The sequence below is a fragment of the Pleurodeles waltl genome, chromosome 1_1 (assembly GCF_031143425.1).
Source record: "Pleurodeles waltl isolate 20211129_DDA chromosome 1_1, aPleWal1.hap1.20221129, whole genome shotgun sequence".
NCBI lineage: Eukaryota > Metazoa > Chordata > Amphibia > Caudata > Salamandridae > Pleurodeles > Pleurodeles waltl.
The window spans coordinates 382,586,651-382,605,403 of record NC_090436.1 but is presented as its reverse complement, the minus strand read 5'-3'; the positions used below and the strand labels follow the sequence as shown (position 1 = coordinate 382,605,403).

Here is an 18,753-nt window from a genome sequence, read left to right as displayed (position 1 = left end):
CCGGCTCTTATTCCTGGCAGAATGTCCTCAGTCCAGAAGTGTTCTGAAGTTGTGGTCTCAGAGGTCCAGTACTTATACCCATTTCGGTCTTTGAAGTAGGCAAACTTAAAAGGAAAGTTTTTGTAGTGCAAAACTCCAGGAGGTTGGAGACTGCTTTGTGTAAGGACAGGCACACCCCAAGTCAGGCGCAAGGGTCAGCTCCTCACACCACTCTAGCCCAGGAAGACCCGTCAGGATATGTAAGGCACACCTCAGCTCCCTTTGTGTGACTGTGCAGAGTAAATCCACAAACAGACCAACTGTCATCCCTACCCAGATGTGTATTCCACAGCCAGGCAGAGGCACAGAATGGTTAAGCAAGGAAAATGTTCACTTTCTAAAAGTGGCATTTTCAAACTTACAATCTAAAAACCAACTTCACCAAAAGATGCATTTTAAAATTGTGAGTTCAGAGACCCCAAACTTTACATATCTAACTGCTCCCGATAGGGAAATTAGACATTAAAGATATTATGAGGAAATCCACGTTAACCTATGGAAGAGTTAGGCCTTGCAATAGTGAAAACCGAAGTTAGCAGTATAACACGATCAGGACATCTAAGACACACCAGAACATTTCCTACGTTTTAAATACACTGCATCCTGCCCATGGTGCTGCCTTGGGCCTACCATAAGAGTGACTTACATGTAGAAAAAGGGAAGGTTTGGGTCTGGCAAGTGGGTGCATTTGCCAGGTCGAACATGCAGTTAAAACTGCCCACACAGACACTACAGTGGCTAGTCTGAGACATATTTACAGGGCTACTCAGGTGGGTGGCACAATCAGTGCTGCAGGCCCACTAGGAGCATTTGATTTACAGGCCCTGGGCGCACACTGTGCACTGTACTAGGGACTTACTAGTAAAGCAAATATGCAATCATGGATAAACCAATCACCAATACAATTTAGACCGAGAACTTGCACTTTAGCCCTGGTCCTAAAGCCAGCAAAAATGAAAAATTCAGCAGAATATCAAAACAGGAGGACAGAAGCCAAAAAGATAGGAGAAACCACGCCAAGAGCTGACGGGTTTAACACATGCCTTCTAGAGACAGTAGCTGAGAACAGTCCATCGCACATGATACATTGTTTGAATCACAATGGCCTGATCAGGAAAGGGAGGCAACTCCTTTTCATTTAGATAGCATTTAGAAAAAAATAATCTAAAACACTTCTTGGGGTAAGAAGAGCTAGAGTAAAATAGCAAAACACATAAAAAAAACAGAAGGACGTTCCCGAAAAGGGTAATCACTGAGCCCTGACGATGGATTGAAGAAATAAGAACTAGCCAGCATTGCTAGTGACATGTGGCTAAGTGGTGGGACTAAAAGTCTAACAATGTAGGAGGATGGCACGCTAGCACTTGGGAGCCCAGACAACCTTTTCAATTGACTATTTTTTGTTGGAAATGTTTCTTAATCCTTGTGACTGCAGACAATTCTAAATTAGTTGGGAAGAAGGGAGATTATAAAGAAATTCTGCCTCAACAACTAGAGGAACACTTAGGCAAACAGCAACCTGGGAAAAATTGAAATTGGTGCCTTCCTACAACACCCCAACCCTTTAGCACTCTCCACTTTCACATCAAATGTTATCATAAAACTATTATGTGGAAGAGGAGACAGACAGCAACAACACTAAACGGATTAACCCTTTGATATACTTCCTCCCGTCTCATGACACTTAATGGTCAGATCATTTCTTGATTTCGTTTTTATATAATAGAGTGAGGACTCCTCCAAAACACACTTTTATAAGTACTTTTAAAATAAGATACAAGTAAATATGTGGAAAATAAATACCAAATATTACCCAATGGGTGTTGGGAATGGTGGTGGGGCACTCCCAGGTGGATATTCATCAGAGTCCTCGGCTGACTCCACCTCGATCGATACCTACCCGTGAGTGTTCTCCCCCTTGGATAACACTGCTCAATTATCCTGAACCAAAGAGCAGCTCCACTTTCCACCTTGGAACATGGTTTTGTTTTACAACTAAGCATCTCCGAATAAATGGAATGTGGAACTCCATGGAACAATACAGAAGGAAAGTGTCAGGAAGGGGCAGTTGGCGGCAACGCCATCAAACTGAGAGGAGGCCGGATGGTTCTCTGTGTGTACTCCTATGATGTTCTCAACAAATCACAGCTAACTGTGAACTCGTGTATTCTTTATAACACAATCCACTAGTAACAAAGTTTGTAAACATGCTAATAAGTCAGAGAAATCCGAGGTGAGCGCAATACTACTATTAAGAGATCAGAGAGTAAATGGAGCTTTAACTAAGATGAACGGCAAAATGAGTTCAAGGCTCAACTAAAAACAATACAAAGAGCTACTGCACACCACCACCGTCTCCTTCATTATATAAAAAAAAAAAAAGAAAAAAAGTTTCTTCCTCCCGCAAATCCTGGAAATTGTTTGACAGGTGCAAATATTTATGTCCCCTGCCTGTTTCACCACTAAAACTACTTTGTTACAGGATTGCTGCAACAGACTAGCAACTCTCCACCATGATTTAAAAAAAAATAATAATAATAATAATCTTATTTAGGAGGATATTATCTGTTTCCAAGCCACTACCCAGGTTTGTTCACCACCCCATTTATCATCTTAGCCCAAACACATTTTCTGCTTATGATGGATCTGCCTCAAGTATTTTATTCCCTGCCATCAGTGTCAGCTACTCATGAGTCTTAAATGTGGCTCCCTGGACGATCCCAGATCAATTTCTCTTCTCTAGTCTATAGTGGCTGGCACCCTGTCCTTAATATCGTGTGATTATTTCATGATTTACTGAAGGTAGGGGACCTGCTGTCTGCAAAAAGGGGGCAGTTACCCCATTTTTCAATAATTTTGACAAGGGACACCAAAAGCTACAGACCCCATTACGCTACTTGTGAAACAGCGCTTACCTAATTCAGTGCCCTCCTTCCTTGATCATCTAAATCTTACATGAACTCAAGAGGTTTGTCAGCACACACAATACTGAGGTTGTTCTGGTTGCTATACTTCATGAACTGTATTCCATCCTAGACCAGTGTGTCCCGGTCAGGCTGATATTGCTCAGCATGTCAGCCACACATCATAAGGTCGATCATTCCATCTAACTCAAGCAGCTAAAAGGATTAGAATTAACCAGAACACCACCAAACAGTTTAAAATATTTTCTGACGAGTGACAGAAATTGTCTCAAAAAAATTTCTGTTCACCAGAATATCATGTCACTAGAGGAGGCCACAGAGAGCTTCATTCTCATATTTTGTTCATTTACGTGCAACCGCTGGGAGAGTTAATTTGTATCTGAGTCCAAGGCTATTTTATGACAATAACACCCTATTGCTACTAAAGTTTGACCCAGCACCTGGACCATGACTATAGAACTATCTTTCCACACTGCATATTTATTTGCCATATTCCAAACACCTTTGTTAACTTGAAAGGTATTAAACCTGACATTTTATCATTAAGCAAAAATTCTTCAATCACCAAATCCAAAAAGTGTGTACTTCCTGTTTTCTCATGTGACGTTGGGATGGAGAAAGGACCCGAACACCGTTATGGAGTGTGTGCACCCCTACTTAGAGCTCTGTCAAAGCAAGCTGTAGCTTTTTGATCCCACTCGTCAGCACACAGAATCATGCATGTGCACTGGAGGCATTTCTGTGACACTGATTGAGACAGTGAGCAGGGCTTGATAGTCTGAAGGGCCATACCATGTTCTCCAGTCTTTACAGTGTGTGATCGCCATCAGCTAAGTAGGCTTAGTCTGACAACGATACCGTTTATATATAGGCAAGGTAGGCTTTTTTTTTTTTTTTTACCGCCCTGTTGCCAAGAGACTCTCCCATCTTTATGTAAATTGTCTATTACATGGGATTTTGTATGTGTGCATCGTCCTGGGTGCGTAGAGGATGTATGTATGGAGCATGTGTGATAGATGAAGCTATGGTCCCTGGAATAACTTTTGTATTTGCTATAGCCAATCCCTGGTACCCAAGAGAGCCGGAGAAAGCCTAAAAAGTAAACATGAATTGCAGGGTTCTCACAGGACATTCATTCCAGTGATCTCTTGTTCTGGGTCAGACTTCTGGGTATGTAAAAGGTGCTGCTCACCCACCAGTTCAGGACCGTGAGGCTAGCCATACAATGGTGGTGGAAAGGCTTTTCTCCCCAGAACAGTACACCGGCCAGATGTGTAGGGTGACACCAGCCCATGGGCAGGACTTCTTCTGTCTTATGGCCCTGGTATCCCTAGAGTGTGGTGGGGAGGTGACCCAGAGGCCCATGGACTGCCTTCTGGGGAATGAGTTGCCCCAGGTGTCAGGGGAGCTGTCAACTTTTAAGACATCCTACCAACCAACATTATTTCCTCACTTTGCTTCCTTTGTTCTCATGCAACACCTACATTCTAATTCTCCTCCCTCTCTTTCTTTCCTCACACTCAATTACAGACTGTCCTTTTTGGTATCCTACTGCACTTGCCATCAAGTGTTTTGTGAATTCAATCCACTTCTCAAACTTGTATCTAAACTTTACTTTAATGCTGTAACTTGAATATTTCTGAAGTTTGGTACCACTTTTGAGATTTCTGTGAAAATCATGAATAATATTTAAAATTAAAACGTTAACATCTGCCTTTCAGTTCAGTATGAATTAAAAACGGTCTCAATTTCATTTTCTGCAGAAATATACTTCTAATTTTTAGAGTGATATTTAGTAATGACGCGGTTTCTTCTAGAAGCCAATTAAACAATTCTATGTATTTCAAAACCAGAGAGGCTAGAGACCCTAGCATGGCATGGGTCCTGGCTCTTGACACTGACAGCTGTCAGTGGCCTCTGTTGATTGTTATCCTTGTGGTCAGAGTTTTCCCTGGGAGGGGGACTGAAATCAGACCCCGGGGTGGAATGGACCACACCACACCACACTGTTGGCCCTGGTGGTACTGTCTGCCTACTGGGATGCATCTGTGAGCAAGGTAAGGTTAAGTGCTGCACAGATGGAGTTCTCAGATGAGAAGAGGTCCCCCAAGATAAGTTCAGTGGGCCCTGAGAGTGTTGACCGAGGGATCAGCCTGGGTTCAGAGAGGCGTAGAGCTAGCAAGAGCTCCTGAAGTAGTGGGCCATTATCCAGGTTATGTCGCCCTGAGCAGGGAAGTCCAGCAAGGTACTGATTGGCCTACCTTGAGTTTAGGCTGGGAGGGGGTTGTGTTGGAAATGGCCCTTTTTGCAGGGTTATCCCCAAACTTTTTGCCTTCTTCCTCCTATTGTTTTATGTCTGTTTTTGCTGGTTTATTATCTCTGCTCACTTTACCACTGCTAATCAGTGCTAAAGTGCATGTTCTCCCCATATAAATTGTACTGTGGATTGGTTTATCCATAATTGGCATATTTGATATACTAGTAAAGTGCACTAGAGGTGCCCAGGGCCTGTAAATCAAATGCTACTAGTGGGCCTGCAGCACTGGTTATGCCACCCACATTAGTAGCCCTGTAACTATGGCTCAGATCTGGCACTACAGTGTCTGTGTGTGCAGTTTTAAACTGCCAATTCAACTTGGCAAGTGTACCCACTTATCAGGCCCAAACCTTCCCTTTTACTACATGTCGGGCACCCATAAGGTAGGCCCCAGGTAGCCCCAGGGGCAGGGCCCAGCGTATGTTTAAGGTAGGACAAATACTAGTGTGTTTTATATGTCCTAACAGTGAAATACTGCCAAATTTGATTTTCACTGTGCAAGGCCTCTCTCTCTCATAGGTGAACATGGGTGCTGCCTTTAAAATATCCTTAAAGCGCAGATGCCCCTTGAGAGTAGAATAAAATGTGGAGTTTAGGGTCTGTGAACTCACAATTTAAAAATAAATATTTTAGTGAAGTTGGTTTTTAAATTGTCTGTTTGAAAATACCACTTTTAGAAAGTAGGCATTTTCTTGCTTATACCATTTTGTGACTCTCCCTGTTTGTGGATTGTCTGTCTAGGTCAGTTTGACAGTTGGGCTGTTTTGCACCTCTTTAGGCAGTGACACAAAAGGGGGCGGGGTGTAGCTTGCATACCCTGATGAGCCATCTGAGCTAGAGAGGAGGGAGGAGTGGTCGCCCTCACACAATGCCGTCTCCGATCCCCTGGTGAGTGTCTGGGGCCTGGCCTGGACAAGGAAGGATCTTGCAAACACTTGAGACTTTGCTTTGAAGTTTGCCAACTTCAAAGGCAGAACTGGGTATAAGAAGCAGACCCAAAACCCCAGACTTTCAGAATCTTTCTGGAATCAAGAGGAACCACTGCCCAGAAGAGCTGAAGGAGGAGTCCTGTCCCTTTGCTGTGTTGTTTTGCTGGACTGGCCTGCAGTTGCTGCTTCTGCCTGAAAAGAGTGCAAAGGGTGAACTTTGCTGTGTGTCCTGCTTGAGAAAGTTCTCCAAGGGCTTGGAATAGAGCTTGTCTCCTGTTGGAAGTCTCAGGGACAACAAAGACTTCGGTTTCCTTGACTTGCAGCACTGGGAACTGTGTGCTTTGTGCTGCTCAAGAGGAGAAATCCTTGCGACGCCGCTGGCCTGCACCAGGGCCTGCCGACGCCACACGGAGTCGCTCTGCCCCGCGCCCCTTGTCTCACCGATGCCGTCATCGGACGACTTCACCGAGCCGCTGCTCGCACCGCGACCTGTGGGCCCTGCACTCCGGCATCGCCTGCTCACACCGCAGACTGGGCATCCCCGACAAAGCCGCTCCTGCTGACACCAGCAGCGCTGCCTGCACCGTGGCCTGTGGACACCGGTCGTGAGGTACACGAAGCACCGTCCCGTCCCGCGCCGCAGCCCTGGTCCACCGACGCCAGCACCATCGACTCCGGTGTCATCACCATGCATCCTGCCTGCACCGTGGCCTGTGGACACCGTGAGGGTCACGAAGCACCGTCCTGTCCCGCACCGCTGGCTTGGGCCTACTGACGACAGCGCTTCAGCAACGACGCCGCCGCTGCTTGCACCGTGACCTGTGGACACCGCACGTCGCACCGCCCCGCTTCACACCGCAGCCCTTGTCTCACCGACGTCGCTGGACGCAGTCACCGAGACTCTGCCTGCATCGTGACCTGTGGGCACTGCACGTCGAATCGTCCCACTGCGCACCGCAGCCCCGACGCCATCCACGCCGGCGCACCTGACTTCATCAGCCTGGAGTTCGATCTGCAACGCGTGTGACCTCAAGGGTCCGACGACTCCTGCACCGACTCCAGACCAGACACCGCAACATCAGTGACGCCGCCCTCTGGAGCTTACCGCGAGGATGACGACACCCTGCAAATTCAAGGTACTGTTTGCGGGTCTTCCCGACACCGTAGCTGGCCCACAACGCCGCAGCTGGTCTGAACTGTTGGTTCTGTTGATCACGACACTGTGATAGCCTCAGGTGGAGCTATCGACTTCAAGGAACTGTAGATTTGAGAAAATCTTGCATAATTCATATTTTTCTTACTGTATGTTGGATTCATTATCGTATTTTGTCTTGTTTTATATAGATAAATATTGGCTATTTTTCTAAAACTGGTGTGGTGTCCTTTTGTAGTCTTTTCACTTATTACTGTGTGGATGTGCAAATGCTTTACACATTGCTTCTGAGATAAGCCTGACTGCTCTTGCCAAGCTACCAAGGGGGTGAGCAGGGGTTATCCGAGCGGGTATCTCCTTTATCCTGACTAGAGTGAGGGTCCCTACTTGGACAGGGTGCAAACCAAATGCCGCCATCTAGAGACCCCATTTCTAACAAGGCGGATACTGTTTGTCCTGCTCTGATGGTATTTCACAAAATTATTGCTATGGCGGCAGTTAGTTTTAAGCCGTGCACGTTTGGTTTTGATTGGAGCCAGAGTCCCTCCTGCCCTCGTCCCCCCCCCCTCAGGATACACAAGGAGGCCATTTACTGTGAAAACATTCTAAGATAAGTTGTGAATTAGATGCATCAGCTGCTCTCAGCAGTCATGTATGTACTTTCAACTTACCCTCATGGTACCATAAGTTGCTTTAATATGCACGTTTTCCTTTCCTTTATTTGATTGTACTGCAACTCTGAATATAGTAAAGCAATAAAAAGATTCAAGCAAAAAAATAAGGTCTGCTCCTCACTTTCTATCCGCCTTACGCTATACACCCTTCTCACTTCATAATCTATTCTATAGTCATCTCTTCAAAACTTCGAAAGCTCCTCTAGTGCTGCTTAAGATTTCTCCCAACCACATCCATCTTCTCTGTATTTGATATTCTTTGCATGATGTTCAAATTCGGTCCCACTTTCTAAAATCTTCCTATCTGTCAACTTTTAAGACATCCTACCAACCAACATTATTTCCTCACTTTGCTTCCTTTGTTCTCATGCAACACCTACATTCTAATTCTTTCCTCACACTCAATTACAGACTGTCCTTTTGGTATCCTACTGCACTTGCCATCAAGTGTTTTGTGAACTCAATCCACTTCTCAAACTTGTATCTAAACTTTACTTTAATGCTGTAACTTGAATATTTCTGAAGTTTGGTACCACTTTTGACATTTCTGTGAAAATCATGAATAATATTTAAAATTAAAACGTTAACATCTGCCTTTCAGTTCAGTATGAATTAAAAACGGTCTCAATTTCATTTTCGGCAGAAATATACTTCTAATTTTTAGAGTGATATTTAGTAATGACGCTGTTTCTTCTAGAAGCCAATTAAACAATTCTATGTATTTCAATAATAATGCTCAGTAATCACATTTACATATCAGTATATTAAAATCGTAGAGACACAATAAGTCTAAGTTCAATTTCTGAACATAAATGCGGACCCAAATTCTGTTTGTTGGAATGTTGCTGAGTGGTGTTTAATGCAGGTACTCAAAGTTAGTGGGAACGGTTTCCCAAAGAGTACTTATATTTAATACAATGCATAAATCTTGAAAATTGCAAAGGTAAAAAATTCATTCCGCTCAAGCCATCGGGTAAAGGATTTGAATCAATGTAGATGAATGGGTATAATACATTACAAGAACTAGTACAGATCTCAAGAAGGAAGCATGCAGCAGAGCGTTTGCTCCAGTACACCCTACCACCTCCCCAAAGTCGCACTTACGTTATTGTTCATCGCATCAGATACGGTCGGGGACATCATGATGCAACAAATGACTGTGACAAGGATGAAGTAGAGAGCATACATGAAGCGTGTACTGGTGGACTGCTTGATCTTGGGGCAGCAGCCACAGCACAGTGTGCAGGCTGCTGTTCCGCAGCAGCAGGCGAGCTGTGGGGAGAAGAGAGAGACAATTTCAATCTTCCGAAGTGGGCTGGCTATGAGCGCATAACTATATCACTGGTCTTTACCAAAGCCTTCAGAAAATTGTAGAACGTACCCAATGCACGACTTCCTGGACACTGCTTCTACCCACCTCTTTAAGTAATGTTACCTAATAACTAATGTTCATTTCCAATGCTTAGCAATTTAACCAATGTCTATAATCATTCCAGAAGAACTAAAGTTAAGCACCCACATAAACAGCAACCAGGACACCGCTGCATCATTCCCACCTCTTTCCAACGTTTGTAAAGCCAAACTAATGCAAGGAAAGATTCCACGCTAACAGCAGGCCACTTTGTAGGGCTTTCGGTGGGTGAGATGGGGTTGACATTTCCTGGAAATGGGAGGCACAGCAGATGATCACAAACACTTGAGAGAAGGAGAGGTACACATGTAATAAGAGTGCCTTGTAGCAGGTTAAACAGAGTACCATATCAGCTACAGACCTGAACAGACAGCCATAACTTACAAGGTCACCACAAATTCAGCCTAAAAGAACAAGTTACTTACCTTTGATAACGATTTGTCTGGTGGATACAGTATCTACCCTGTGGATTCCTTACCTTTTGAATATCCCCATTCGCCAGCATTCCACAGAAACTTTTCTTCAAAGCTCTCCCACGTCAACAAGGACATCACAAAAGCACAGCTCCACACGCAACTCCATCTGACATCATCTGGGCCATAAGAGGCCCTCATTGGCATGCTTGTGTTAGTTCCCACCCACTTTTTTCATGGGTGAAACCAACATCACAAAAACCACATCTTATACAAAGTTTGTTCATTTGTAGGGTTTTTTAAATATAATTTTTCCATATCAACTGCAAAATATAAACTCATATACAAATAGACTTATTTTTGGTACATACAGACAAGCAACAGGGAGGTGGGTAGGTCAGTGAGGACTCTACTGGTAGATACTGTATGCACCGGAAAAATAATTTCAGAAGGTAAGTAACTTGTTCTTCTGATGAATTATTCTACCTGTGGATTCCTCACCTTTTGAACAGAATCCCTAAGCAGTCACACACACTGAGGTGGGTGTCTGTCTGCTTATACCAAAAAAACTTGCAACACAGAATGAGCAAAGTGATCTTCCCTCCTTATCGCCAAGCCTAAACAATAGTGCTTTGCAAAGGTGTGGAGGGAGGCCCAAGTTGCCACTTCGCAAATGCCAACCACTGGGACACTTGTAACCAAGGTAGAAATAGAAGACTTAGCTCGAATGGAATGAGCTCTAATACCCCCAGGAGGCTCTTTATTCGCCATGGCATAGCAGATTTGTATGCACAGAATGATCCACCAGGACAATGCCTTCTTTTGCACTGCCTTGCCTTTCATCTTGCCAATGTAGCCAACAAACAGCTGATCGTCCAGCCAGGGATCACATGTCCTGTCAAAATAGAAGACCAAGGTCCTTTTAGTGTCCAAGCGATGAAGCCTTTCCTCCTCCTTAGAAGGATTGGGAGGATGATAGACTGACCCAAGTGGAACAGAGTAACCACTTTTGGCAGGAAAGCAGCTCTGGTTCCCATTACCAACTTATCTGCGCAGGAAGTTGTGAAGGGAGGTTTCACACTTAACGTCTGTAACTCACTAAAATCGTCAAGCAGACGTTATGCCAACCAAAAATTTGAGAACGTGAAAACTATGTAAGGGTTCAAATAGAGTACCCATAAGGTAAGTCGGAACCAAATAAAGATCCCACTGAGGCGTGAGAAATTGACTGGGAGGGTACTTATTAGTAAGTTCCTTAATAAACCTTAGCACTAAAGGGAGCTTTAACAAGAAAGGTTGGTTGGGTAAATAAAGGTAAGCCGAAAGGGCAGACAAATATCCCTTAACCTTTGCAGCTGAACAACCTTGCTGTGCTAGGGAAAGCACAAAATGTAAAATATCAGACAAATGGGCTTTCAAACGGTCAACTGAATTTCCTTCACACCACTTAAACTTAGCCCATTTGCCAGCATAAACCGACTTGGTGGAGTGTTGCCTGGCTGATAAAATAACACCCACCACGTCGGGGGAAGACAAAAAAATAAAATAAAAATAAAAAAAACTCAGGGTGCACCTTTCAAACTCCAGAAATGCAGGTGCATGCTCTGGAAGTGGAGGTGTAGAACCTGCCCCTGCGACTGCGAGCAGAAGTCTTCCCTGAGAGGAAGACGGAGTGGAGGGTACAGTGAGAACTGAAGTAGGTCTGTGTACAACATCCTTCTTGGCCAATCCGGGGTTATTGATATGACTTGGACCGATCATGGCTTGAAACGCATCTCCAAATGCTCCCTGCATGGGATACTGGAGGCTGCAGAATGACAGTGTGTTTGTGCTCATGAGTGGCAAGCAGGTCTATCTGAGGGGTCCCCCATAGCCTGAAGATGTGTAGCGCTACCTCTGGATGGTAACGCCACTCGTGATAGATTGAAAAATGTCAGCTGAGACTTTCCACACCTAGGTTCAGAACTCCAGCCAAGTGATTTGCAATGATGCGAATCTGATGGTCCAGAGCCCAGGACCAGAGTCGAAGAGCCTCTCTGCAGAAGGTATGACCCCTACACCTCTGTTAGTTTACATACCACATTGTAGTAGTATTGCATGTCAAGACCCATTCCAACTGACGGCAAATGGAATGGAGGAAGGCCTTGAGAGCCAGATGTATTGCCCGCAATTCCAATAGGTTGATGTACAACAATTGTTCCTCTGGAGACCAAAGTCCTTTGATCTCCAGATACCCCATGATGCGCTACCCACCTTAAAGTAGAGGCATCCGTTATCACCATGGCCACCAGAAGAGGAGGACAAAACGGCTTCCCTTGTGGATAGAATGCCATCCACACCGCACCAATAAAGATCCGCTGCAGTGTCTCGGGAGATTCTGACCAACTCGGAGATCTCCGCAGGTTGAAACCACTGCCTGCGGAGGCACCACTGAAGGGTGCATGGATGACAAAAAGAATGCAGGAAGCAATCAGACTGAGCAGGTGTAAGACCGCAAGAACTGAAGCCAGTGCTCCATTCTGAAAACATCGGATTCACAGCCTAAATGTCTTGAATCCTCTGCGGAAGAAAGAAGGCAAAATTCACTGCAGTGTCCAGTACTGCCCATATGAACAGGGTGAGATTTGGTCACGTTTATGAGAAAGCCCAGGTTGTACAACAAAAGAGTTGTCAACTGCAAGTGATGCAGTACCAACTCTGGAGACCTGGCTTTGAGCAACCAATCATCCAGGTAAGGGAATACTGGTATTAAACCTCCCCACCCTCCTCCACCTTCTGAGATATGCTGAAACCACTGCCTCCACCTTCATAAAGAAAAACGAAAGTAAGACCAAACAGAAGGACCACAAACTGGTAGTGTTGTGATCTCACCATGATGCGGAGATACTTCCTGTGCATTTGGGGATGTGAAACTAAGCATCCTACAAATCGATTGAAACCATCTAGTCTTCTTTGTCCAGTGCCAAAAGCACCTGTGCCTGGGTCGGCATTTTGAGCTTTTCCTGTTTGAGGAACCAATTCAAAACCCCGACGTCTAAAATTGGATATGAATGCCCATCCTTTTTGAGAATCAGGAAATAACACTAATAACATCTCTGACCCCTTTCCTGCTCCAGGACCAGCTCCACTGCGCCTCTCAAGAGTAGAGCTTGGACCTCCTGTTGGAGTAACAAAAGATGTTCTTCTGAGCATAAACTTTGTTGGAGAGGGATAGAAGGGGAAACTCATGGAAGGATAGACCATATCCATCTTCTACAACACTCAACACCCACAGGTCCACTGTAATGGACCTCCACTGTTGTTGAAAATGAACCAACCTCCCTCCCACGGGTAAAGCATCTCTAGGGGTTTTGAATGTTGTTCCTGCTGATGATGATATTGCTGTTGTCCTCGAAAGGAAAAAGATCTGCAAAACCCTTTGAACCTCTGAAATTATCTATAATCTTTTGGCTGCAACTGCAGGCCCAAAGATAGTGTCATTGCCTTGCACTCTTGTTAAATAATAATCCGAGATGTATTTGCCTCAGACTTTATTTCTGCGTATTCCATTAATATTGCCATGTGCTCGACAAAGCTGACTCTTCATTTAAACTGTGTAAGTTGACTTCCCTGTGAACTCAGTTTTTGTGTAAAACCATTTCCTTCTCTGGGCCTCTCCACTTATCTAACCAAGCTGACTTTCAGGATACCGAGCCACAGCTGTATCCTTCTTATCATTGTGCACGAACAGAACTGCACCTCTTCCCACCGCATTCCAGGGGCCTCCGGCAAGGGATATCCTCGTAAATTATCAAACCAACTGTGATAAGACTGACATTTGACAAATGAACTGTCACTTTGCCGTGTATTAGCAGGATACTCCCGAGACAGTGGGAGTACAAGCAGGAAAGACTAATCAAATGTATGTACGTCAGCAGGATGCTCTCGGGTTAAAAGGAGAACTGTTTGAAGCTTTTGTGTTCGCCAGATATGGAGGGGTGGCTTCCTGGCTGAAGGGGGGCAGCTTAACTATATAAGATTGTACGCTGCAGAATGAAGCAGCCAGCCTCCGTAGGAAAGTCATTCAGACTGTCCTGGGACACTGTGCTCAGCTCGAGCTATTATCTGTTTTACTAATAAAACTTTTCTCTTCCTCATCAGTCGTGACTCCGCCTGTTGTGTTCTTTGCTGGTAAGAGACCCTGAAGGCCTAGGGTGTCCCCTCCACCGCTGGGAGAGGTGAGCCTGCCTTTCCCGGTTCTTCAGTTGGCGCCCGAACAGGGACTCCATCAGTGGCACCCGCCGTCTGCTCGGAAGGAGGAGGAGGTTCACTGCAGGACTACCAAAGGGGGCGCCCCACAACTGATTTGGGAAGTATCTTTTTCCTCGTGGACCTGCGGTACTCCAGCGGTGCTCCCCCCTCTTGGTCTCAACGGGCGCCGGCGGCTCTGCCCTGACTGGAGTTCCTGACATAGCTGGCCCTGAGTTCGGAGTCCTGACTGAGGAGGAAGACAAGAGTAAGGTAAGGACAGGGTTAACCCCTGTCTTTTCTGTGTCTGTCTGGTAGGTGTCATTCGATCTTTGCAAAGACCGAAGTCAGTGGATGTTTTGTAAAATAATTAACTGTCATAATATATAGATTGCATATTTGCTTCCGTTGTTTCTGTTTTCCATCCACTGATACTAAGTTACAACTGTCTGTTTAAAATAATGCCGGCATTCAGTAAATTAAGGAAATGGTGCTGTTTTTGTTGTCAAGCGGACTCCCGCTTGGAGGAGTCTTGTCCGGCTCCTCCAATTGGAACTCCTTGTCATGAAATGTATGTAAAACACGAGGTGGGAAGTATAATATGGACTGACATATGGCGTAAAAAGACTAGGCATAGTGCTGAATTACAGTGGCCACTGCATGGGACTTTTGATGAACTGAAAATTGATTTTTTAGAAGAAAGATTATTTGCAACCAAAAGTAGGCCTGGTATGTTTGATTCACTCAGGTTATGGCAGAAAGAGGGTAGACAAAAACGAATTAAAGCAGCAAAGGATGCTAAGAGACATAATGCAAAATCAGATGCTGAGAAAGCCCAAGCATATGACCGGCAGAATGCAGAGCAGGGATGGGCCCAGATAGATAGAAGACACCAGTTAGATACAGACAGGATATATGTGGTTCAACAAACACCTGAAAAAAAGAAAAGAGTCCCCGAAAAGGATCCTCTCATGCAAGATGTCCTAGACTGCCCCCCTGTTTATACCCCAACAATATATCCAGCTTTACCCCCAATTGCTCAGATGCCCCAGCCATTAGGGTCACCAGTGAATGCAGTAACATTTGCCCTACCACCACAATCTGAACACCAGAGACCCCCAGCATCAGCTCCAGTGACCCCCAGGTCAGACTCCCCAAGCGCTTCAGCCCCCTTGCTACAAATAAAAGACGAGAGCTCAGACGATGATGGCCTCACAATATCACCTCCCCCAGGACGTCCACGACGCAATAAACTGACAGAAGAAAGGAAAATTAACACAATGTTGCATAAATATATCTTAACACAGCCAAGCCTGGAGACTATTTGGCAGAATTTTGCTCAGTTTCAAGCAGTACAACAGGCAGACATGATACAACGTATGTGTGAGATACTAATGGAAAAATGGGACGAAAATTTAGATAGCAATCCCCCCTTGCAAGTACTCAGAATAAAACAGGAGGTAGCCACAGGCTATCATCAGGGAAAGGACCTTAAGGACTACCTCCGTCAGCTGTTAAGTTATAGGAAGAAATACCACCACAAGAGGGATAAAGAAACAGGTTCACCCAGTCCTTCACGTATTCCTTCCACTCACACAACACAGCACCCCTTAAGGGAAGTCCCACCCAGCTACGTTCCAGCCACAGGAGAGGGTGCCGCGGTAGTGCCCGCTCACTGGAAACAACAATTTGTGTACCAGCAATGGGATAGAACAGAGGTCCTAGCGCTAAAAGCCCACTTGCCTGATCCACGCAAGAATCCTGCCGGCTTCTATAAAGAATTTTCCCAAATAATAAGTCCACAAATATTGACTCTCATGGACATTAAAATGTTGTTTGGTACCCTTGTACCACAGGATATCTGGAAGACTATCATACAGAAAGACTATCCTGTTGAGCTAGGCGGTACCTGGGATCAACTGGACCACGAGGACAAAGACAGGAAGCCTGGTGACAAGCCGGGAGCCCTAATCGTAGCTCTCCCTGACAGACTTCTTACGCTTATACAGAAGTCCTTGTCCCCGCAATTAGTAGACTGGGATAGAATAGATACATGTAAACAAAAGAAAGACGAACACATTGCTGACTTTTTCTCTCGGTTTGAAAGGGCATACACTGACTTTAGTGGACAAGACACCTCTACCGAAGGTGGTATGCGGCTGTTTGTAGATAAATTTGTAAATTGCATATCACCTGAGGTGGCCTCAAAAATTCGGTTGACTGAGAGTACCTGGTCGACAAGCACTCCCATTGAGATACTTAATATGGCCCAATATTACGAGAATAGGGTTCATGAAGAGAAGGACAGAAAAGACAAACAAACAAAAGAGTTAAAAACTAAAATTCTAGTACAGCAGGCGTACCCCCAGAATAGGTCAATTCCCCGTGGACCTCAGTACCAAAATAATGGTCCCAACAGTTATCAGCCCCGCTATTCCCTGAGCTACAATCAGTGTGCCTATTGTAAAGAGGAAGGTCATTGGAAAAATGATTGCCCAAATAAAAACGGGTTTGCGCCCCAGACAAGAGGTAGAGGAGCGCCCCGTGGTGCACCCCGAGGTAGAGGACGGGGAGGTCCCCCACAGCAGGGACCTAATAGAGCCCATCAACAGCAAAATATAGCAGCCGCTGAAAATTACTTTGACAATAGTTCTGCCCAACGCCAGTATTATAATGATAATTATGATCCGGAAGAAGGTCAGGGCTTCTATTCCTGCTAGGACAGCTTAGGACAAGGGAGGATAGGACCCGTCCCAATCCCAGTTAAACAGAATGGCCCACATGTAGAAGTACAACTAGATGGTACTTCTAAGAATTTTTTAATTGACACTGGAGCCACTAAGAGTTCTGTTATGAAGGATGCGGTCCCTGGTGTCCCTTTGTCCAGCAATACTAACGTGTCTGTAGGATTCTCAGGCGTCCCAGTGATTAACCCCGTATCCAAGCCACTGGAACTCACAATTGGTCCCTACACTGTTGATTCTCCTCTAATACTTACCTCTGGTTGTAGTGAAAATTTGCTAGGTCTCGATTTACTGAAAAGATTACACGCCACTATATATTGTTCCCCTGATGGCGTGTACGTCACCATGGGTCCTCACGTGACACCCACCCAGTTCATAGCGTTACCACTCCCGCCTGAGCTAGAGATGCTCCCCGCTACACTTTGGGCTTCAAACAATGAAGATGTGGGCTGCCTTGATATTCCCCCGTTCTCCATCAAGTTAAAAGAGCATGCACTACTTCCCCGTCTGCCACAGTACAAGTTACCACATCACACTGAACAGGCCCTCAAGGACATTATATTGCAGCTGATTGATAAAGGGGTTGTTGAAGAGACCAGAGGTAATACATGTAACAGCCCCATACTCCCAGTACTCAAAAAGTCCGCTGATTCTTCCCATCAGCCCGGCCTACGCTTTGTGCTTGACCTTCGAGCAGTTAATAAAGTAGTGGAGCCTCAATTCCCTGTTGTACCCGACATTACCACCCTCCTAACAATGATACCCTCCACTGCTACCTGGTTCTCTGTAATTGATCTCAAGAATGCATTCTTTAGCATACCCATTCACCCGGACAGCAGACACATTTTTGGATTCTCCCTGGGCGGTCGCAGTTTCCGGTTCTGTCGCGCACCTCAGGGGTACACGGAATCACCCAGTGTTTTTAGCCAGGTGCTCAAGGGACAGCTGGATTCCTTTCAATTCCCCGCTGGTTCCGCCCTGGTACAATATGTTGATGATCTCCTTATTGCTTCTGACTCCCAAGAAAATTGCAAAAAAGACACAGTTGCACTTCTCACTTATCTATCCCAACACCATCACAAAGTATCCCTTACTAAATTACAGTATTGTCAACAGCAGGTTACCTATCTTGGTCACCTGCTGTCGAAGGAGGGACGTACACTTACCCCGGCCCGGGTACAAGCCATACGCAATATACCTGTCCCCACAACACAGAGGGAGGTCAGGGGATTCATTGGCATCACATCTTTTTGCCGCCAATGGATACCTAATTTGTCTCTCCTTATCAAGCCTTTCTTAGCACTCACCCACAAAGACTGCCCGGACACCGTTGTCTGGAATACTGAATGCCAGTCCAGCTTTGAAGATTTTAAGGACGCTCTCTGTTCAGCCCCTGTGTTAGGCACGCCCGACTATCATAAGCCCTTTACATTGTTTGTAAGTGAACATAACGGTTGCTCTCTCTCAGTCCTGACACAAGAACATGGTGGCAAACAGCGACCATGTGCTTATTTTTCAGCCCTTCTGGATCCTGTTGCCAGGGCTCTTCCAAGCTGCCTACGGGCTGTAGCTGCAGCCGCAGTAGCAGTGCGCCAATCAGCTGGAATAGTTATGGATACTTCATTATTATTGTTTGTCCCACATGCCGTTGATGCCCTACTTAACAAAACTAAGACACAACACCTTACAAATGCCCGCCTGACCAGTTATGAGTTAACACTTCTTGCCAGTCACATCACCATCAAAAGATGCACTACCTTGAATCCCGCAACGTTATTACCCCTGACTGAAAGCTCTGAAGATACACATACTGATATACATGACTGCATTATCAGGACAGAGGAGGAAACGAAAGGAAGGGTAGATCTGCAAGACACGCCTCTAAGTAACCCCCAAGGCACCTTGTACATTGATGGTTCATG

At 45.3% G+C, this 18,753-nt stretch overlaps 1 protein-coding gene across 1 annotated transcript in view; it reads right to left on the bottom strand.

Moving 5' to 3' along the window:
* Positions 1-18,753, bottom strand: part of SERINC5 (serine incorporator 5) — a 262,324-nt gene that overhangs the window by 108,826 nt on the left and 134,745 nt on the right. The window contains exon 2 of the mRNA XM_069223153.1: positions 9,141-9,308. Within this exon, the coding sequence (XP_069079254.1) occupies positions 9,141-9,308 (168 nt within the window). The remainder of the gene's footprint in view (positions 1-9,140; positions 9,309-18,753) is intronic.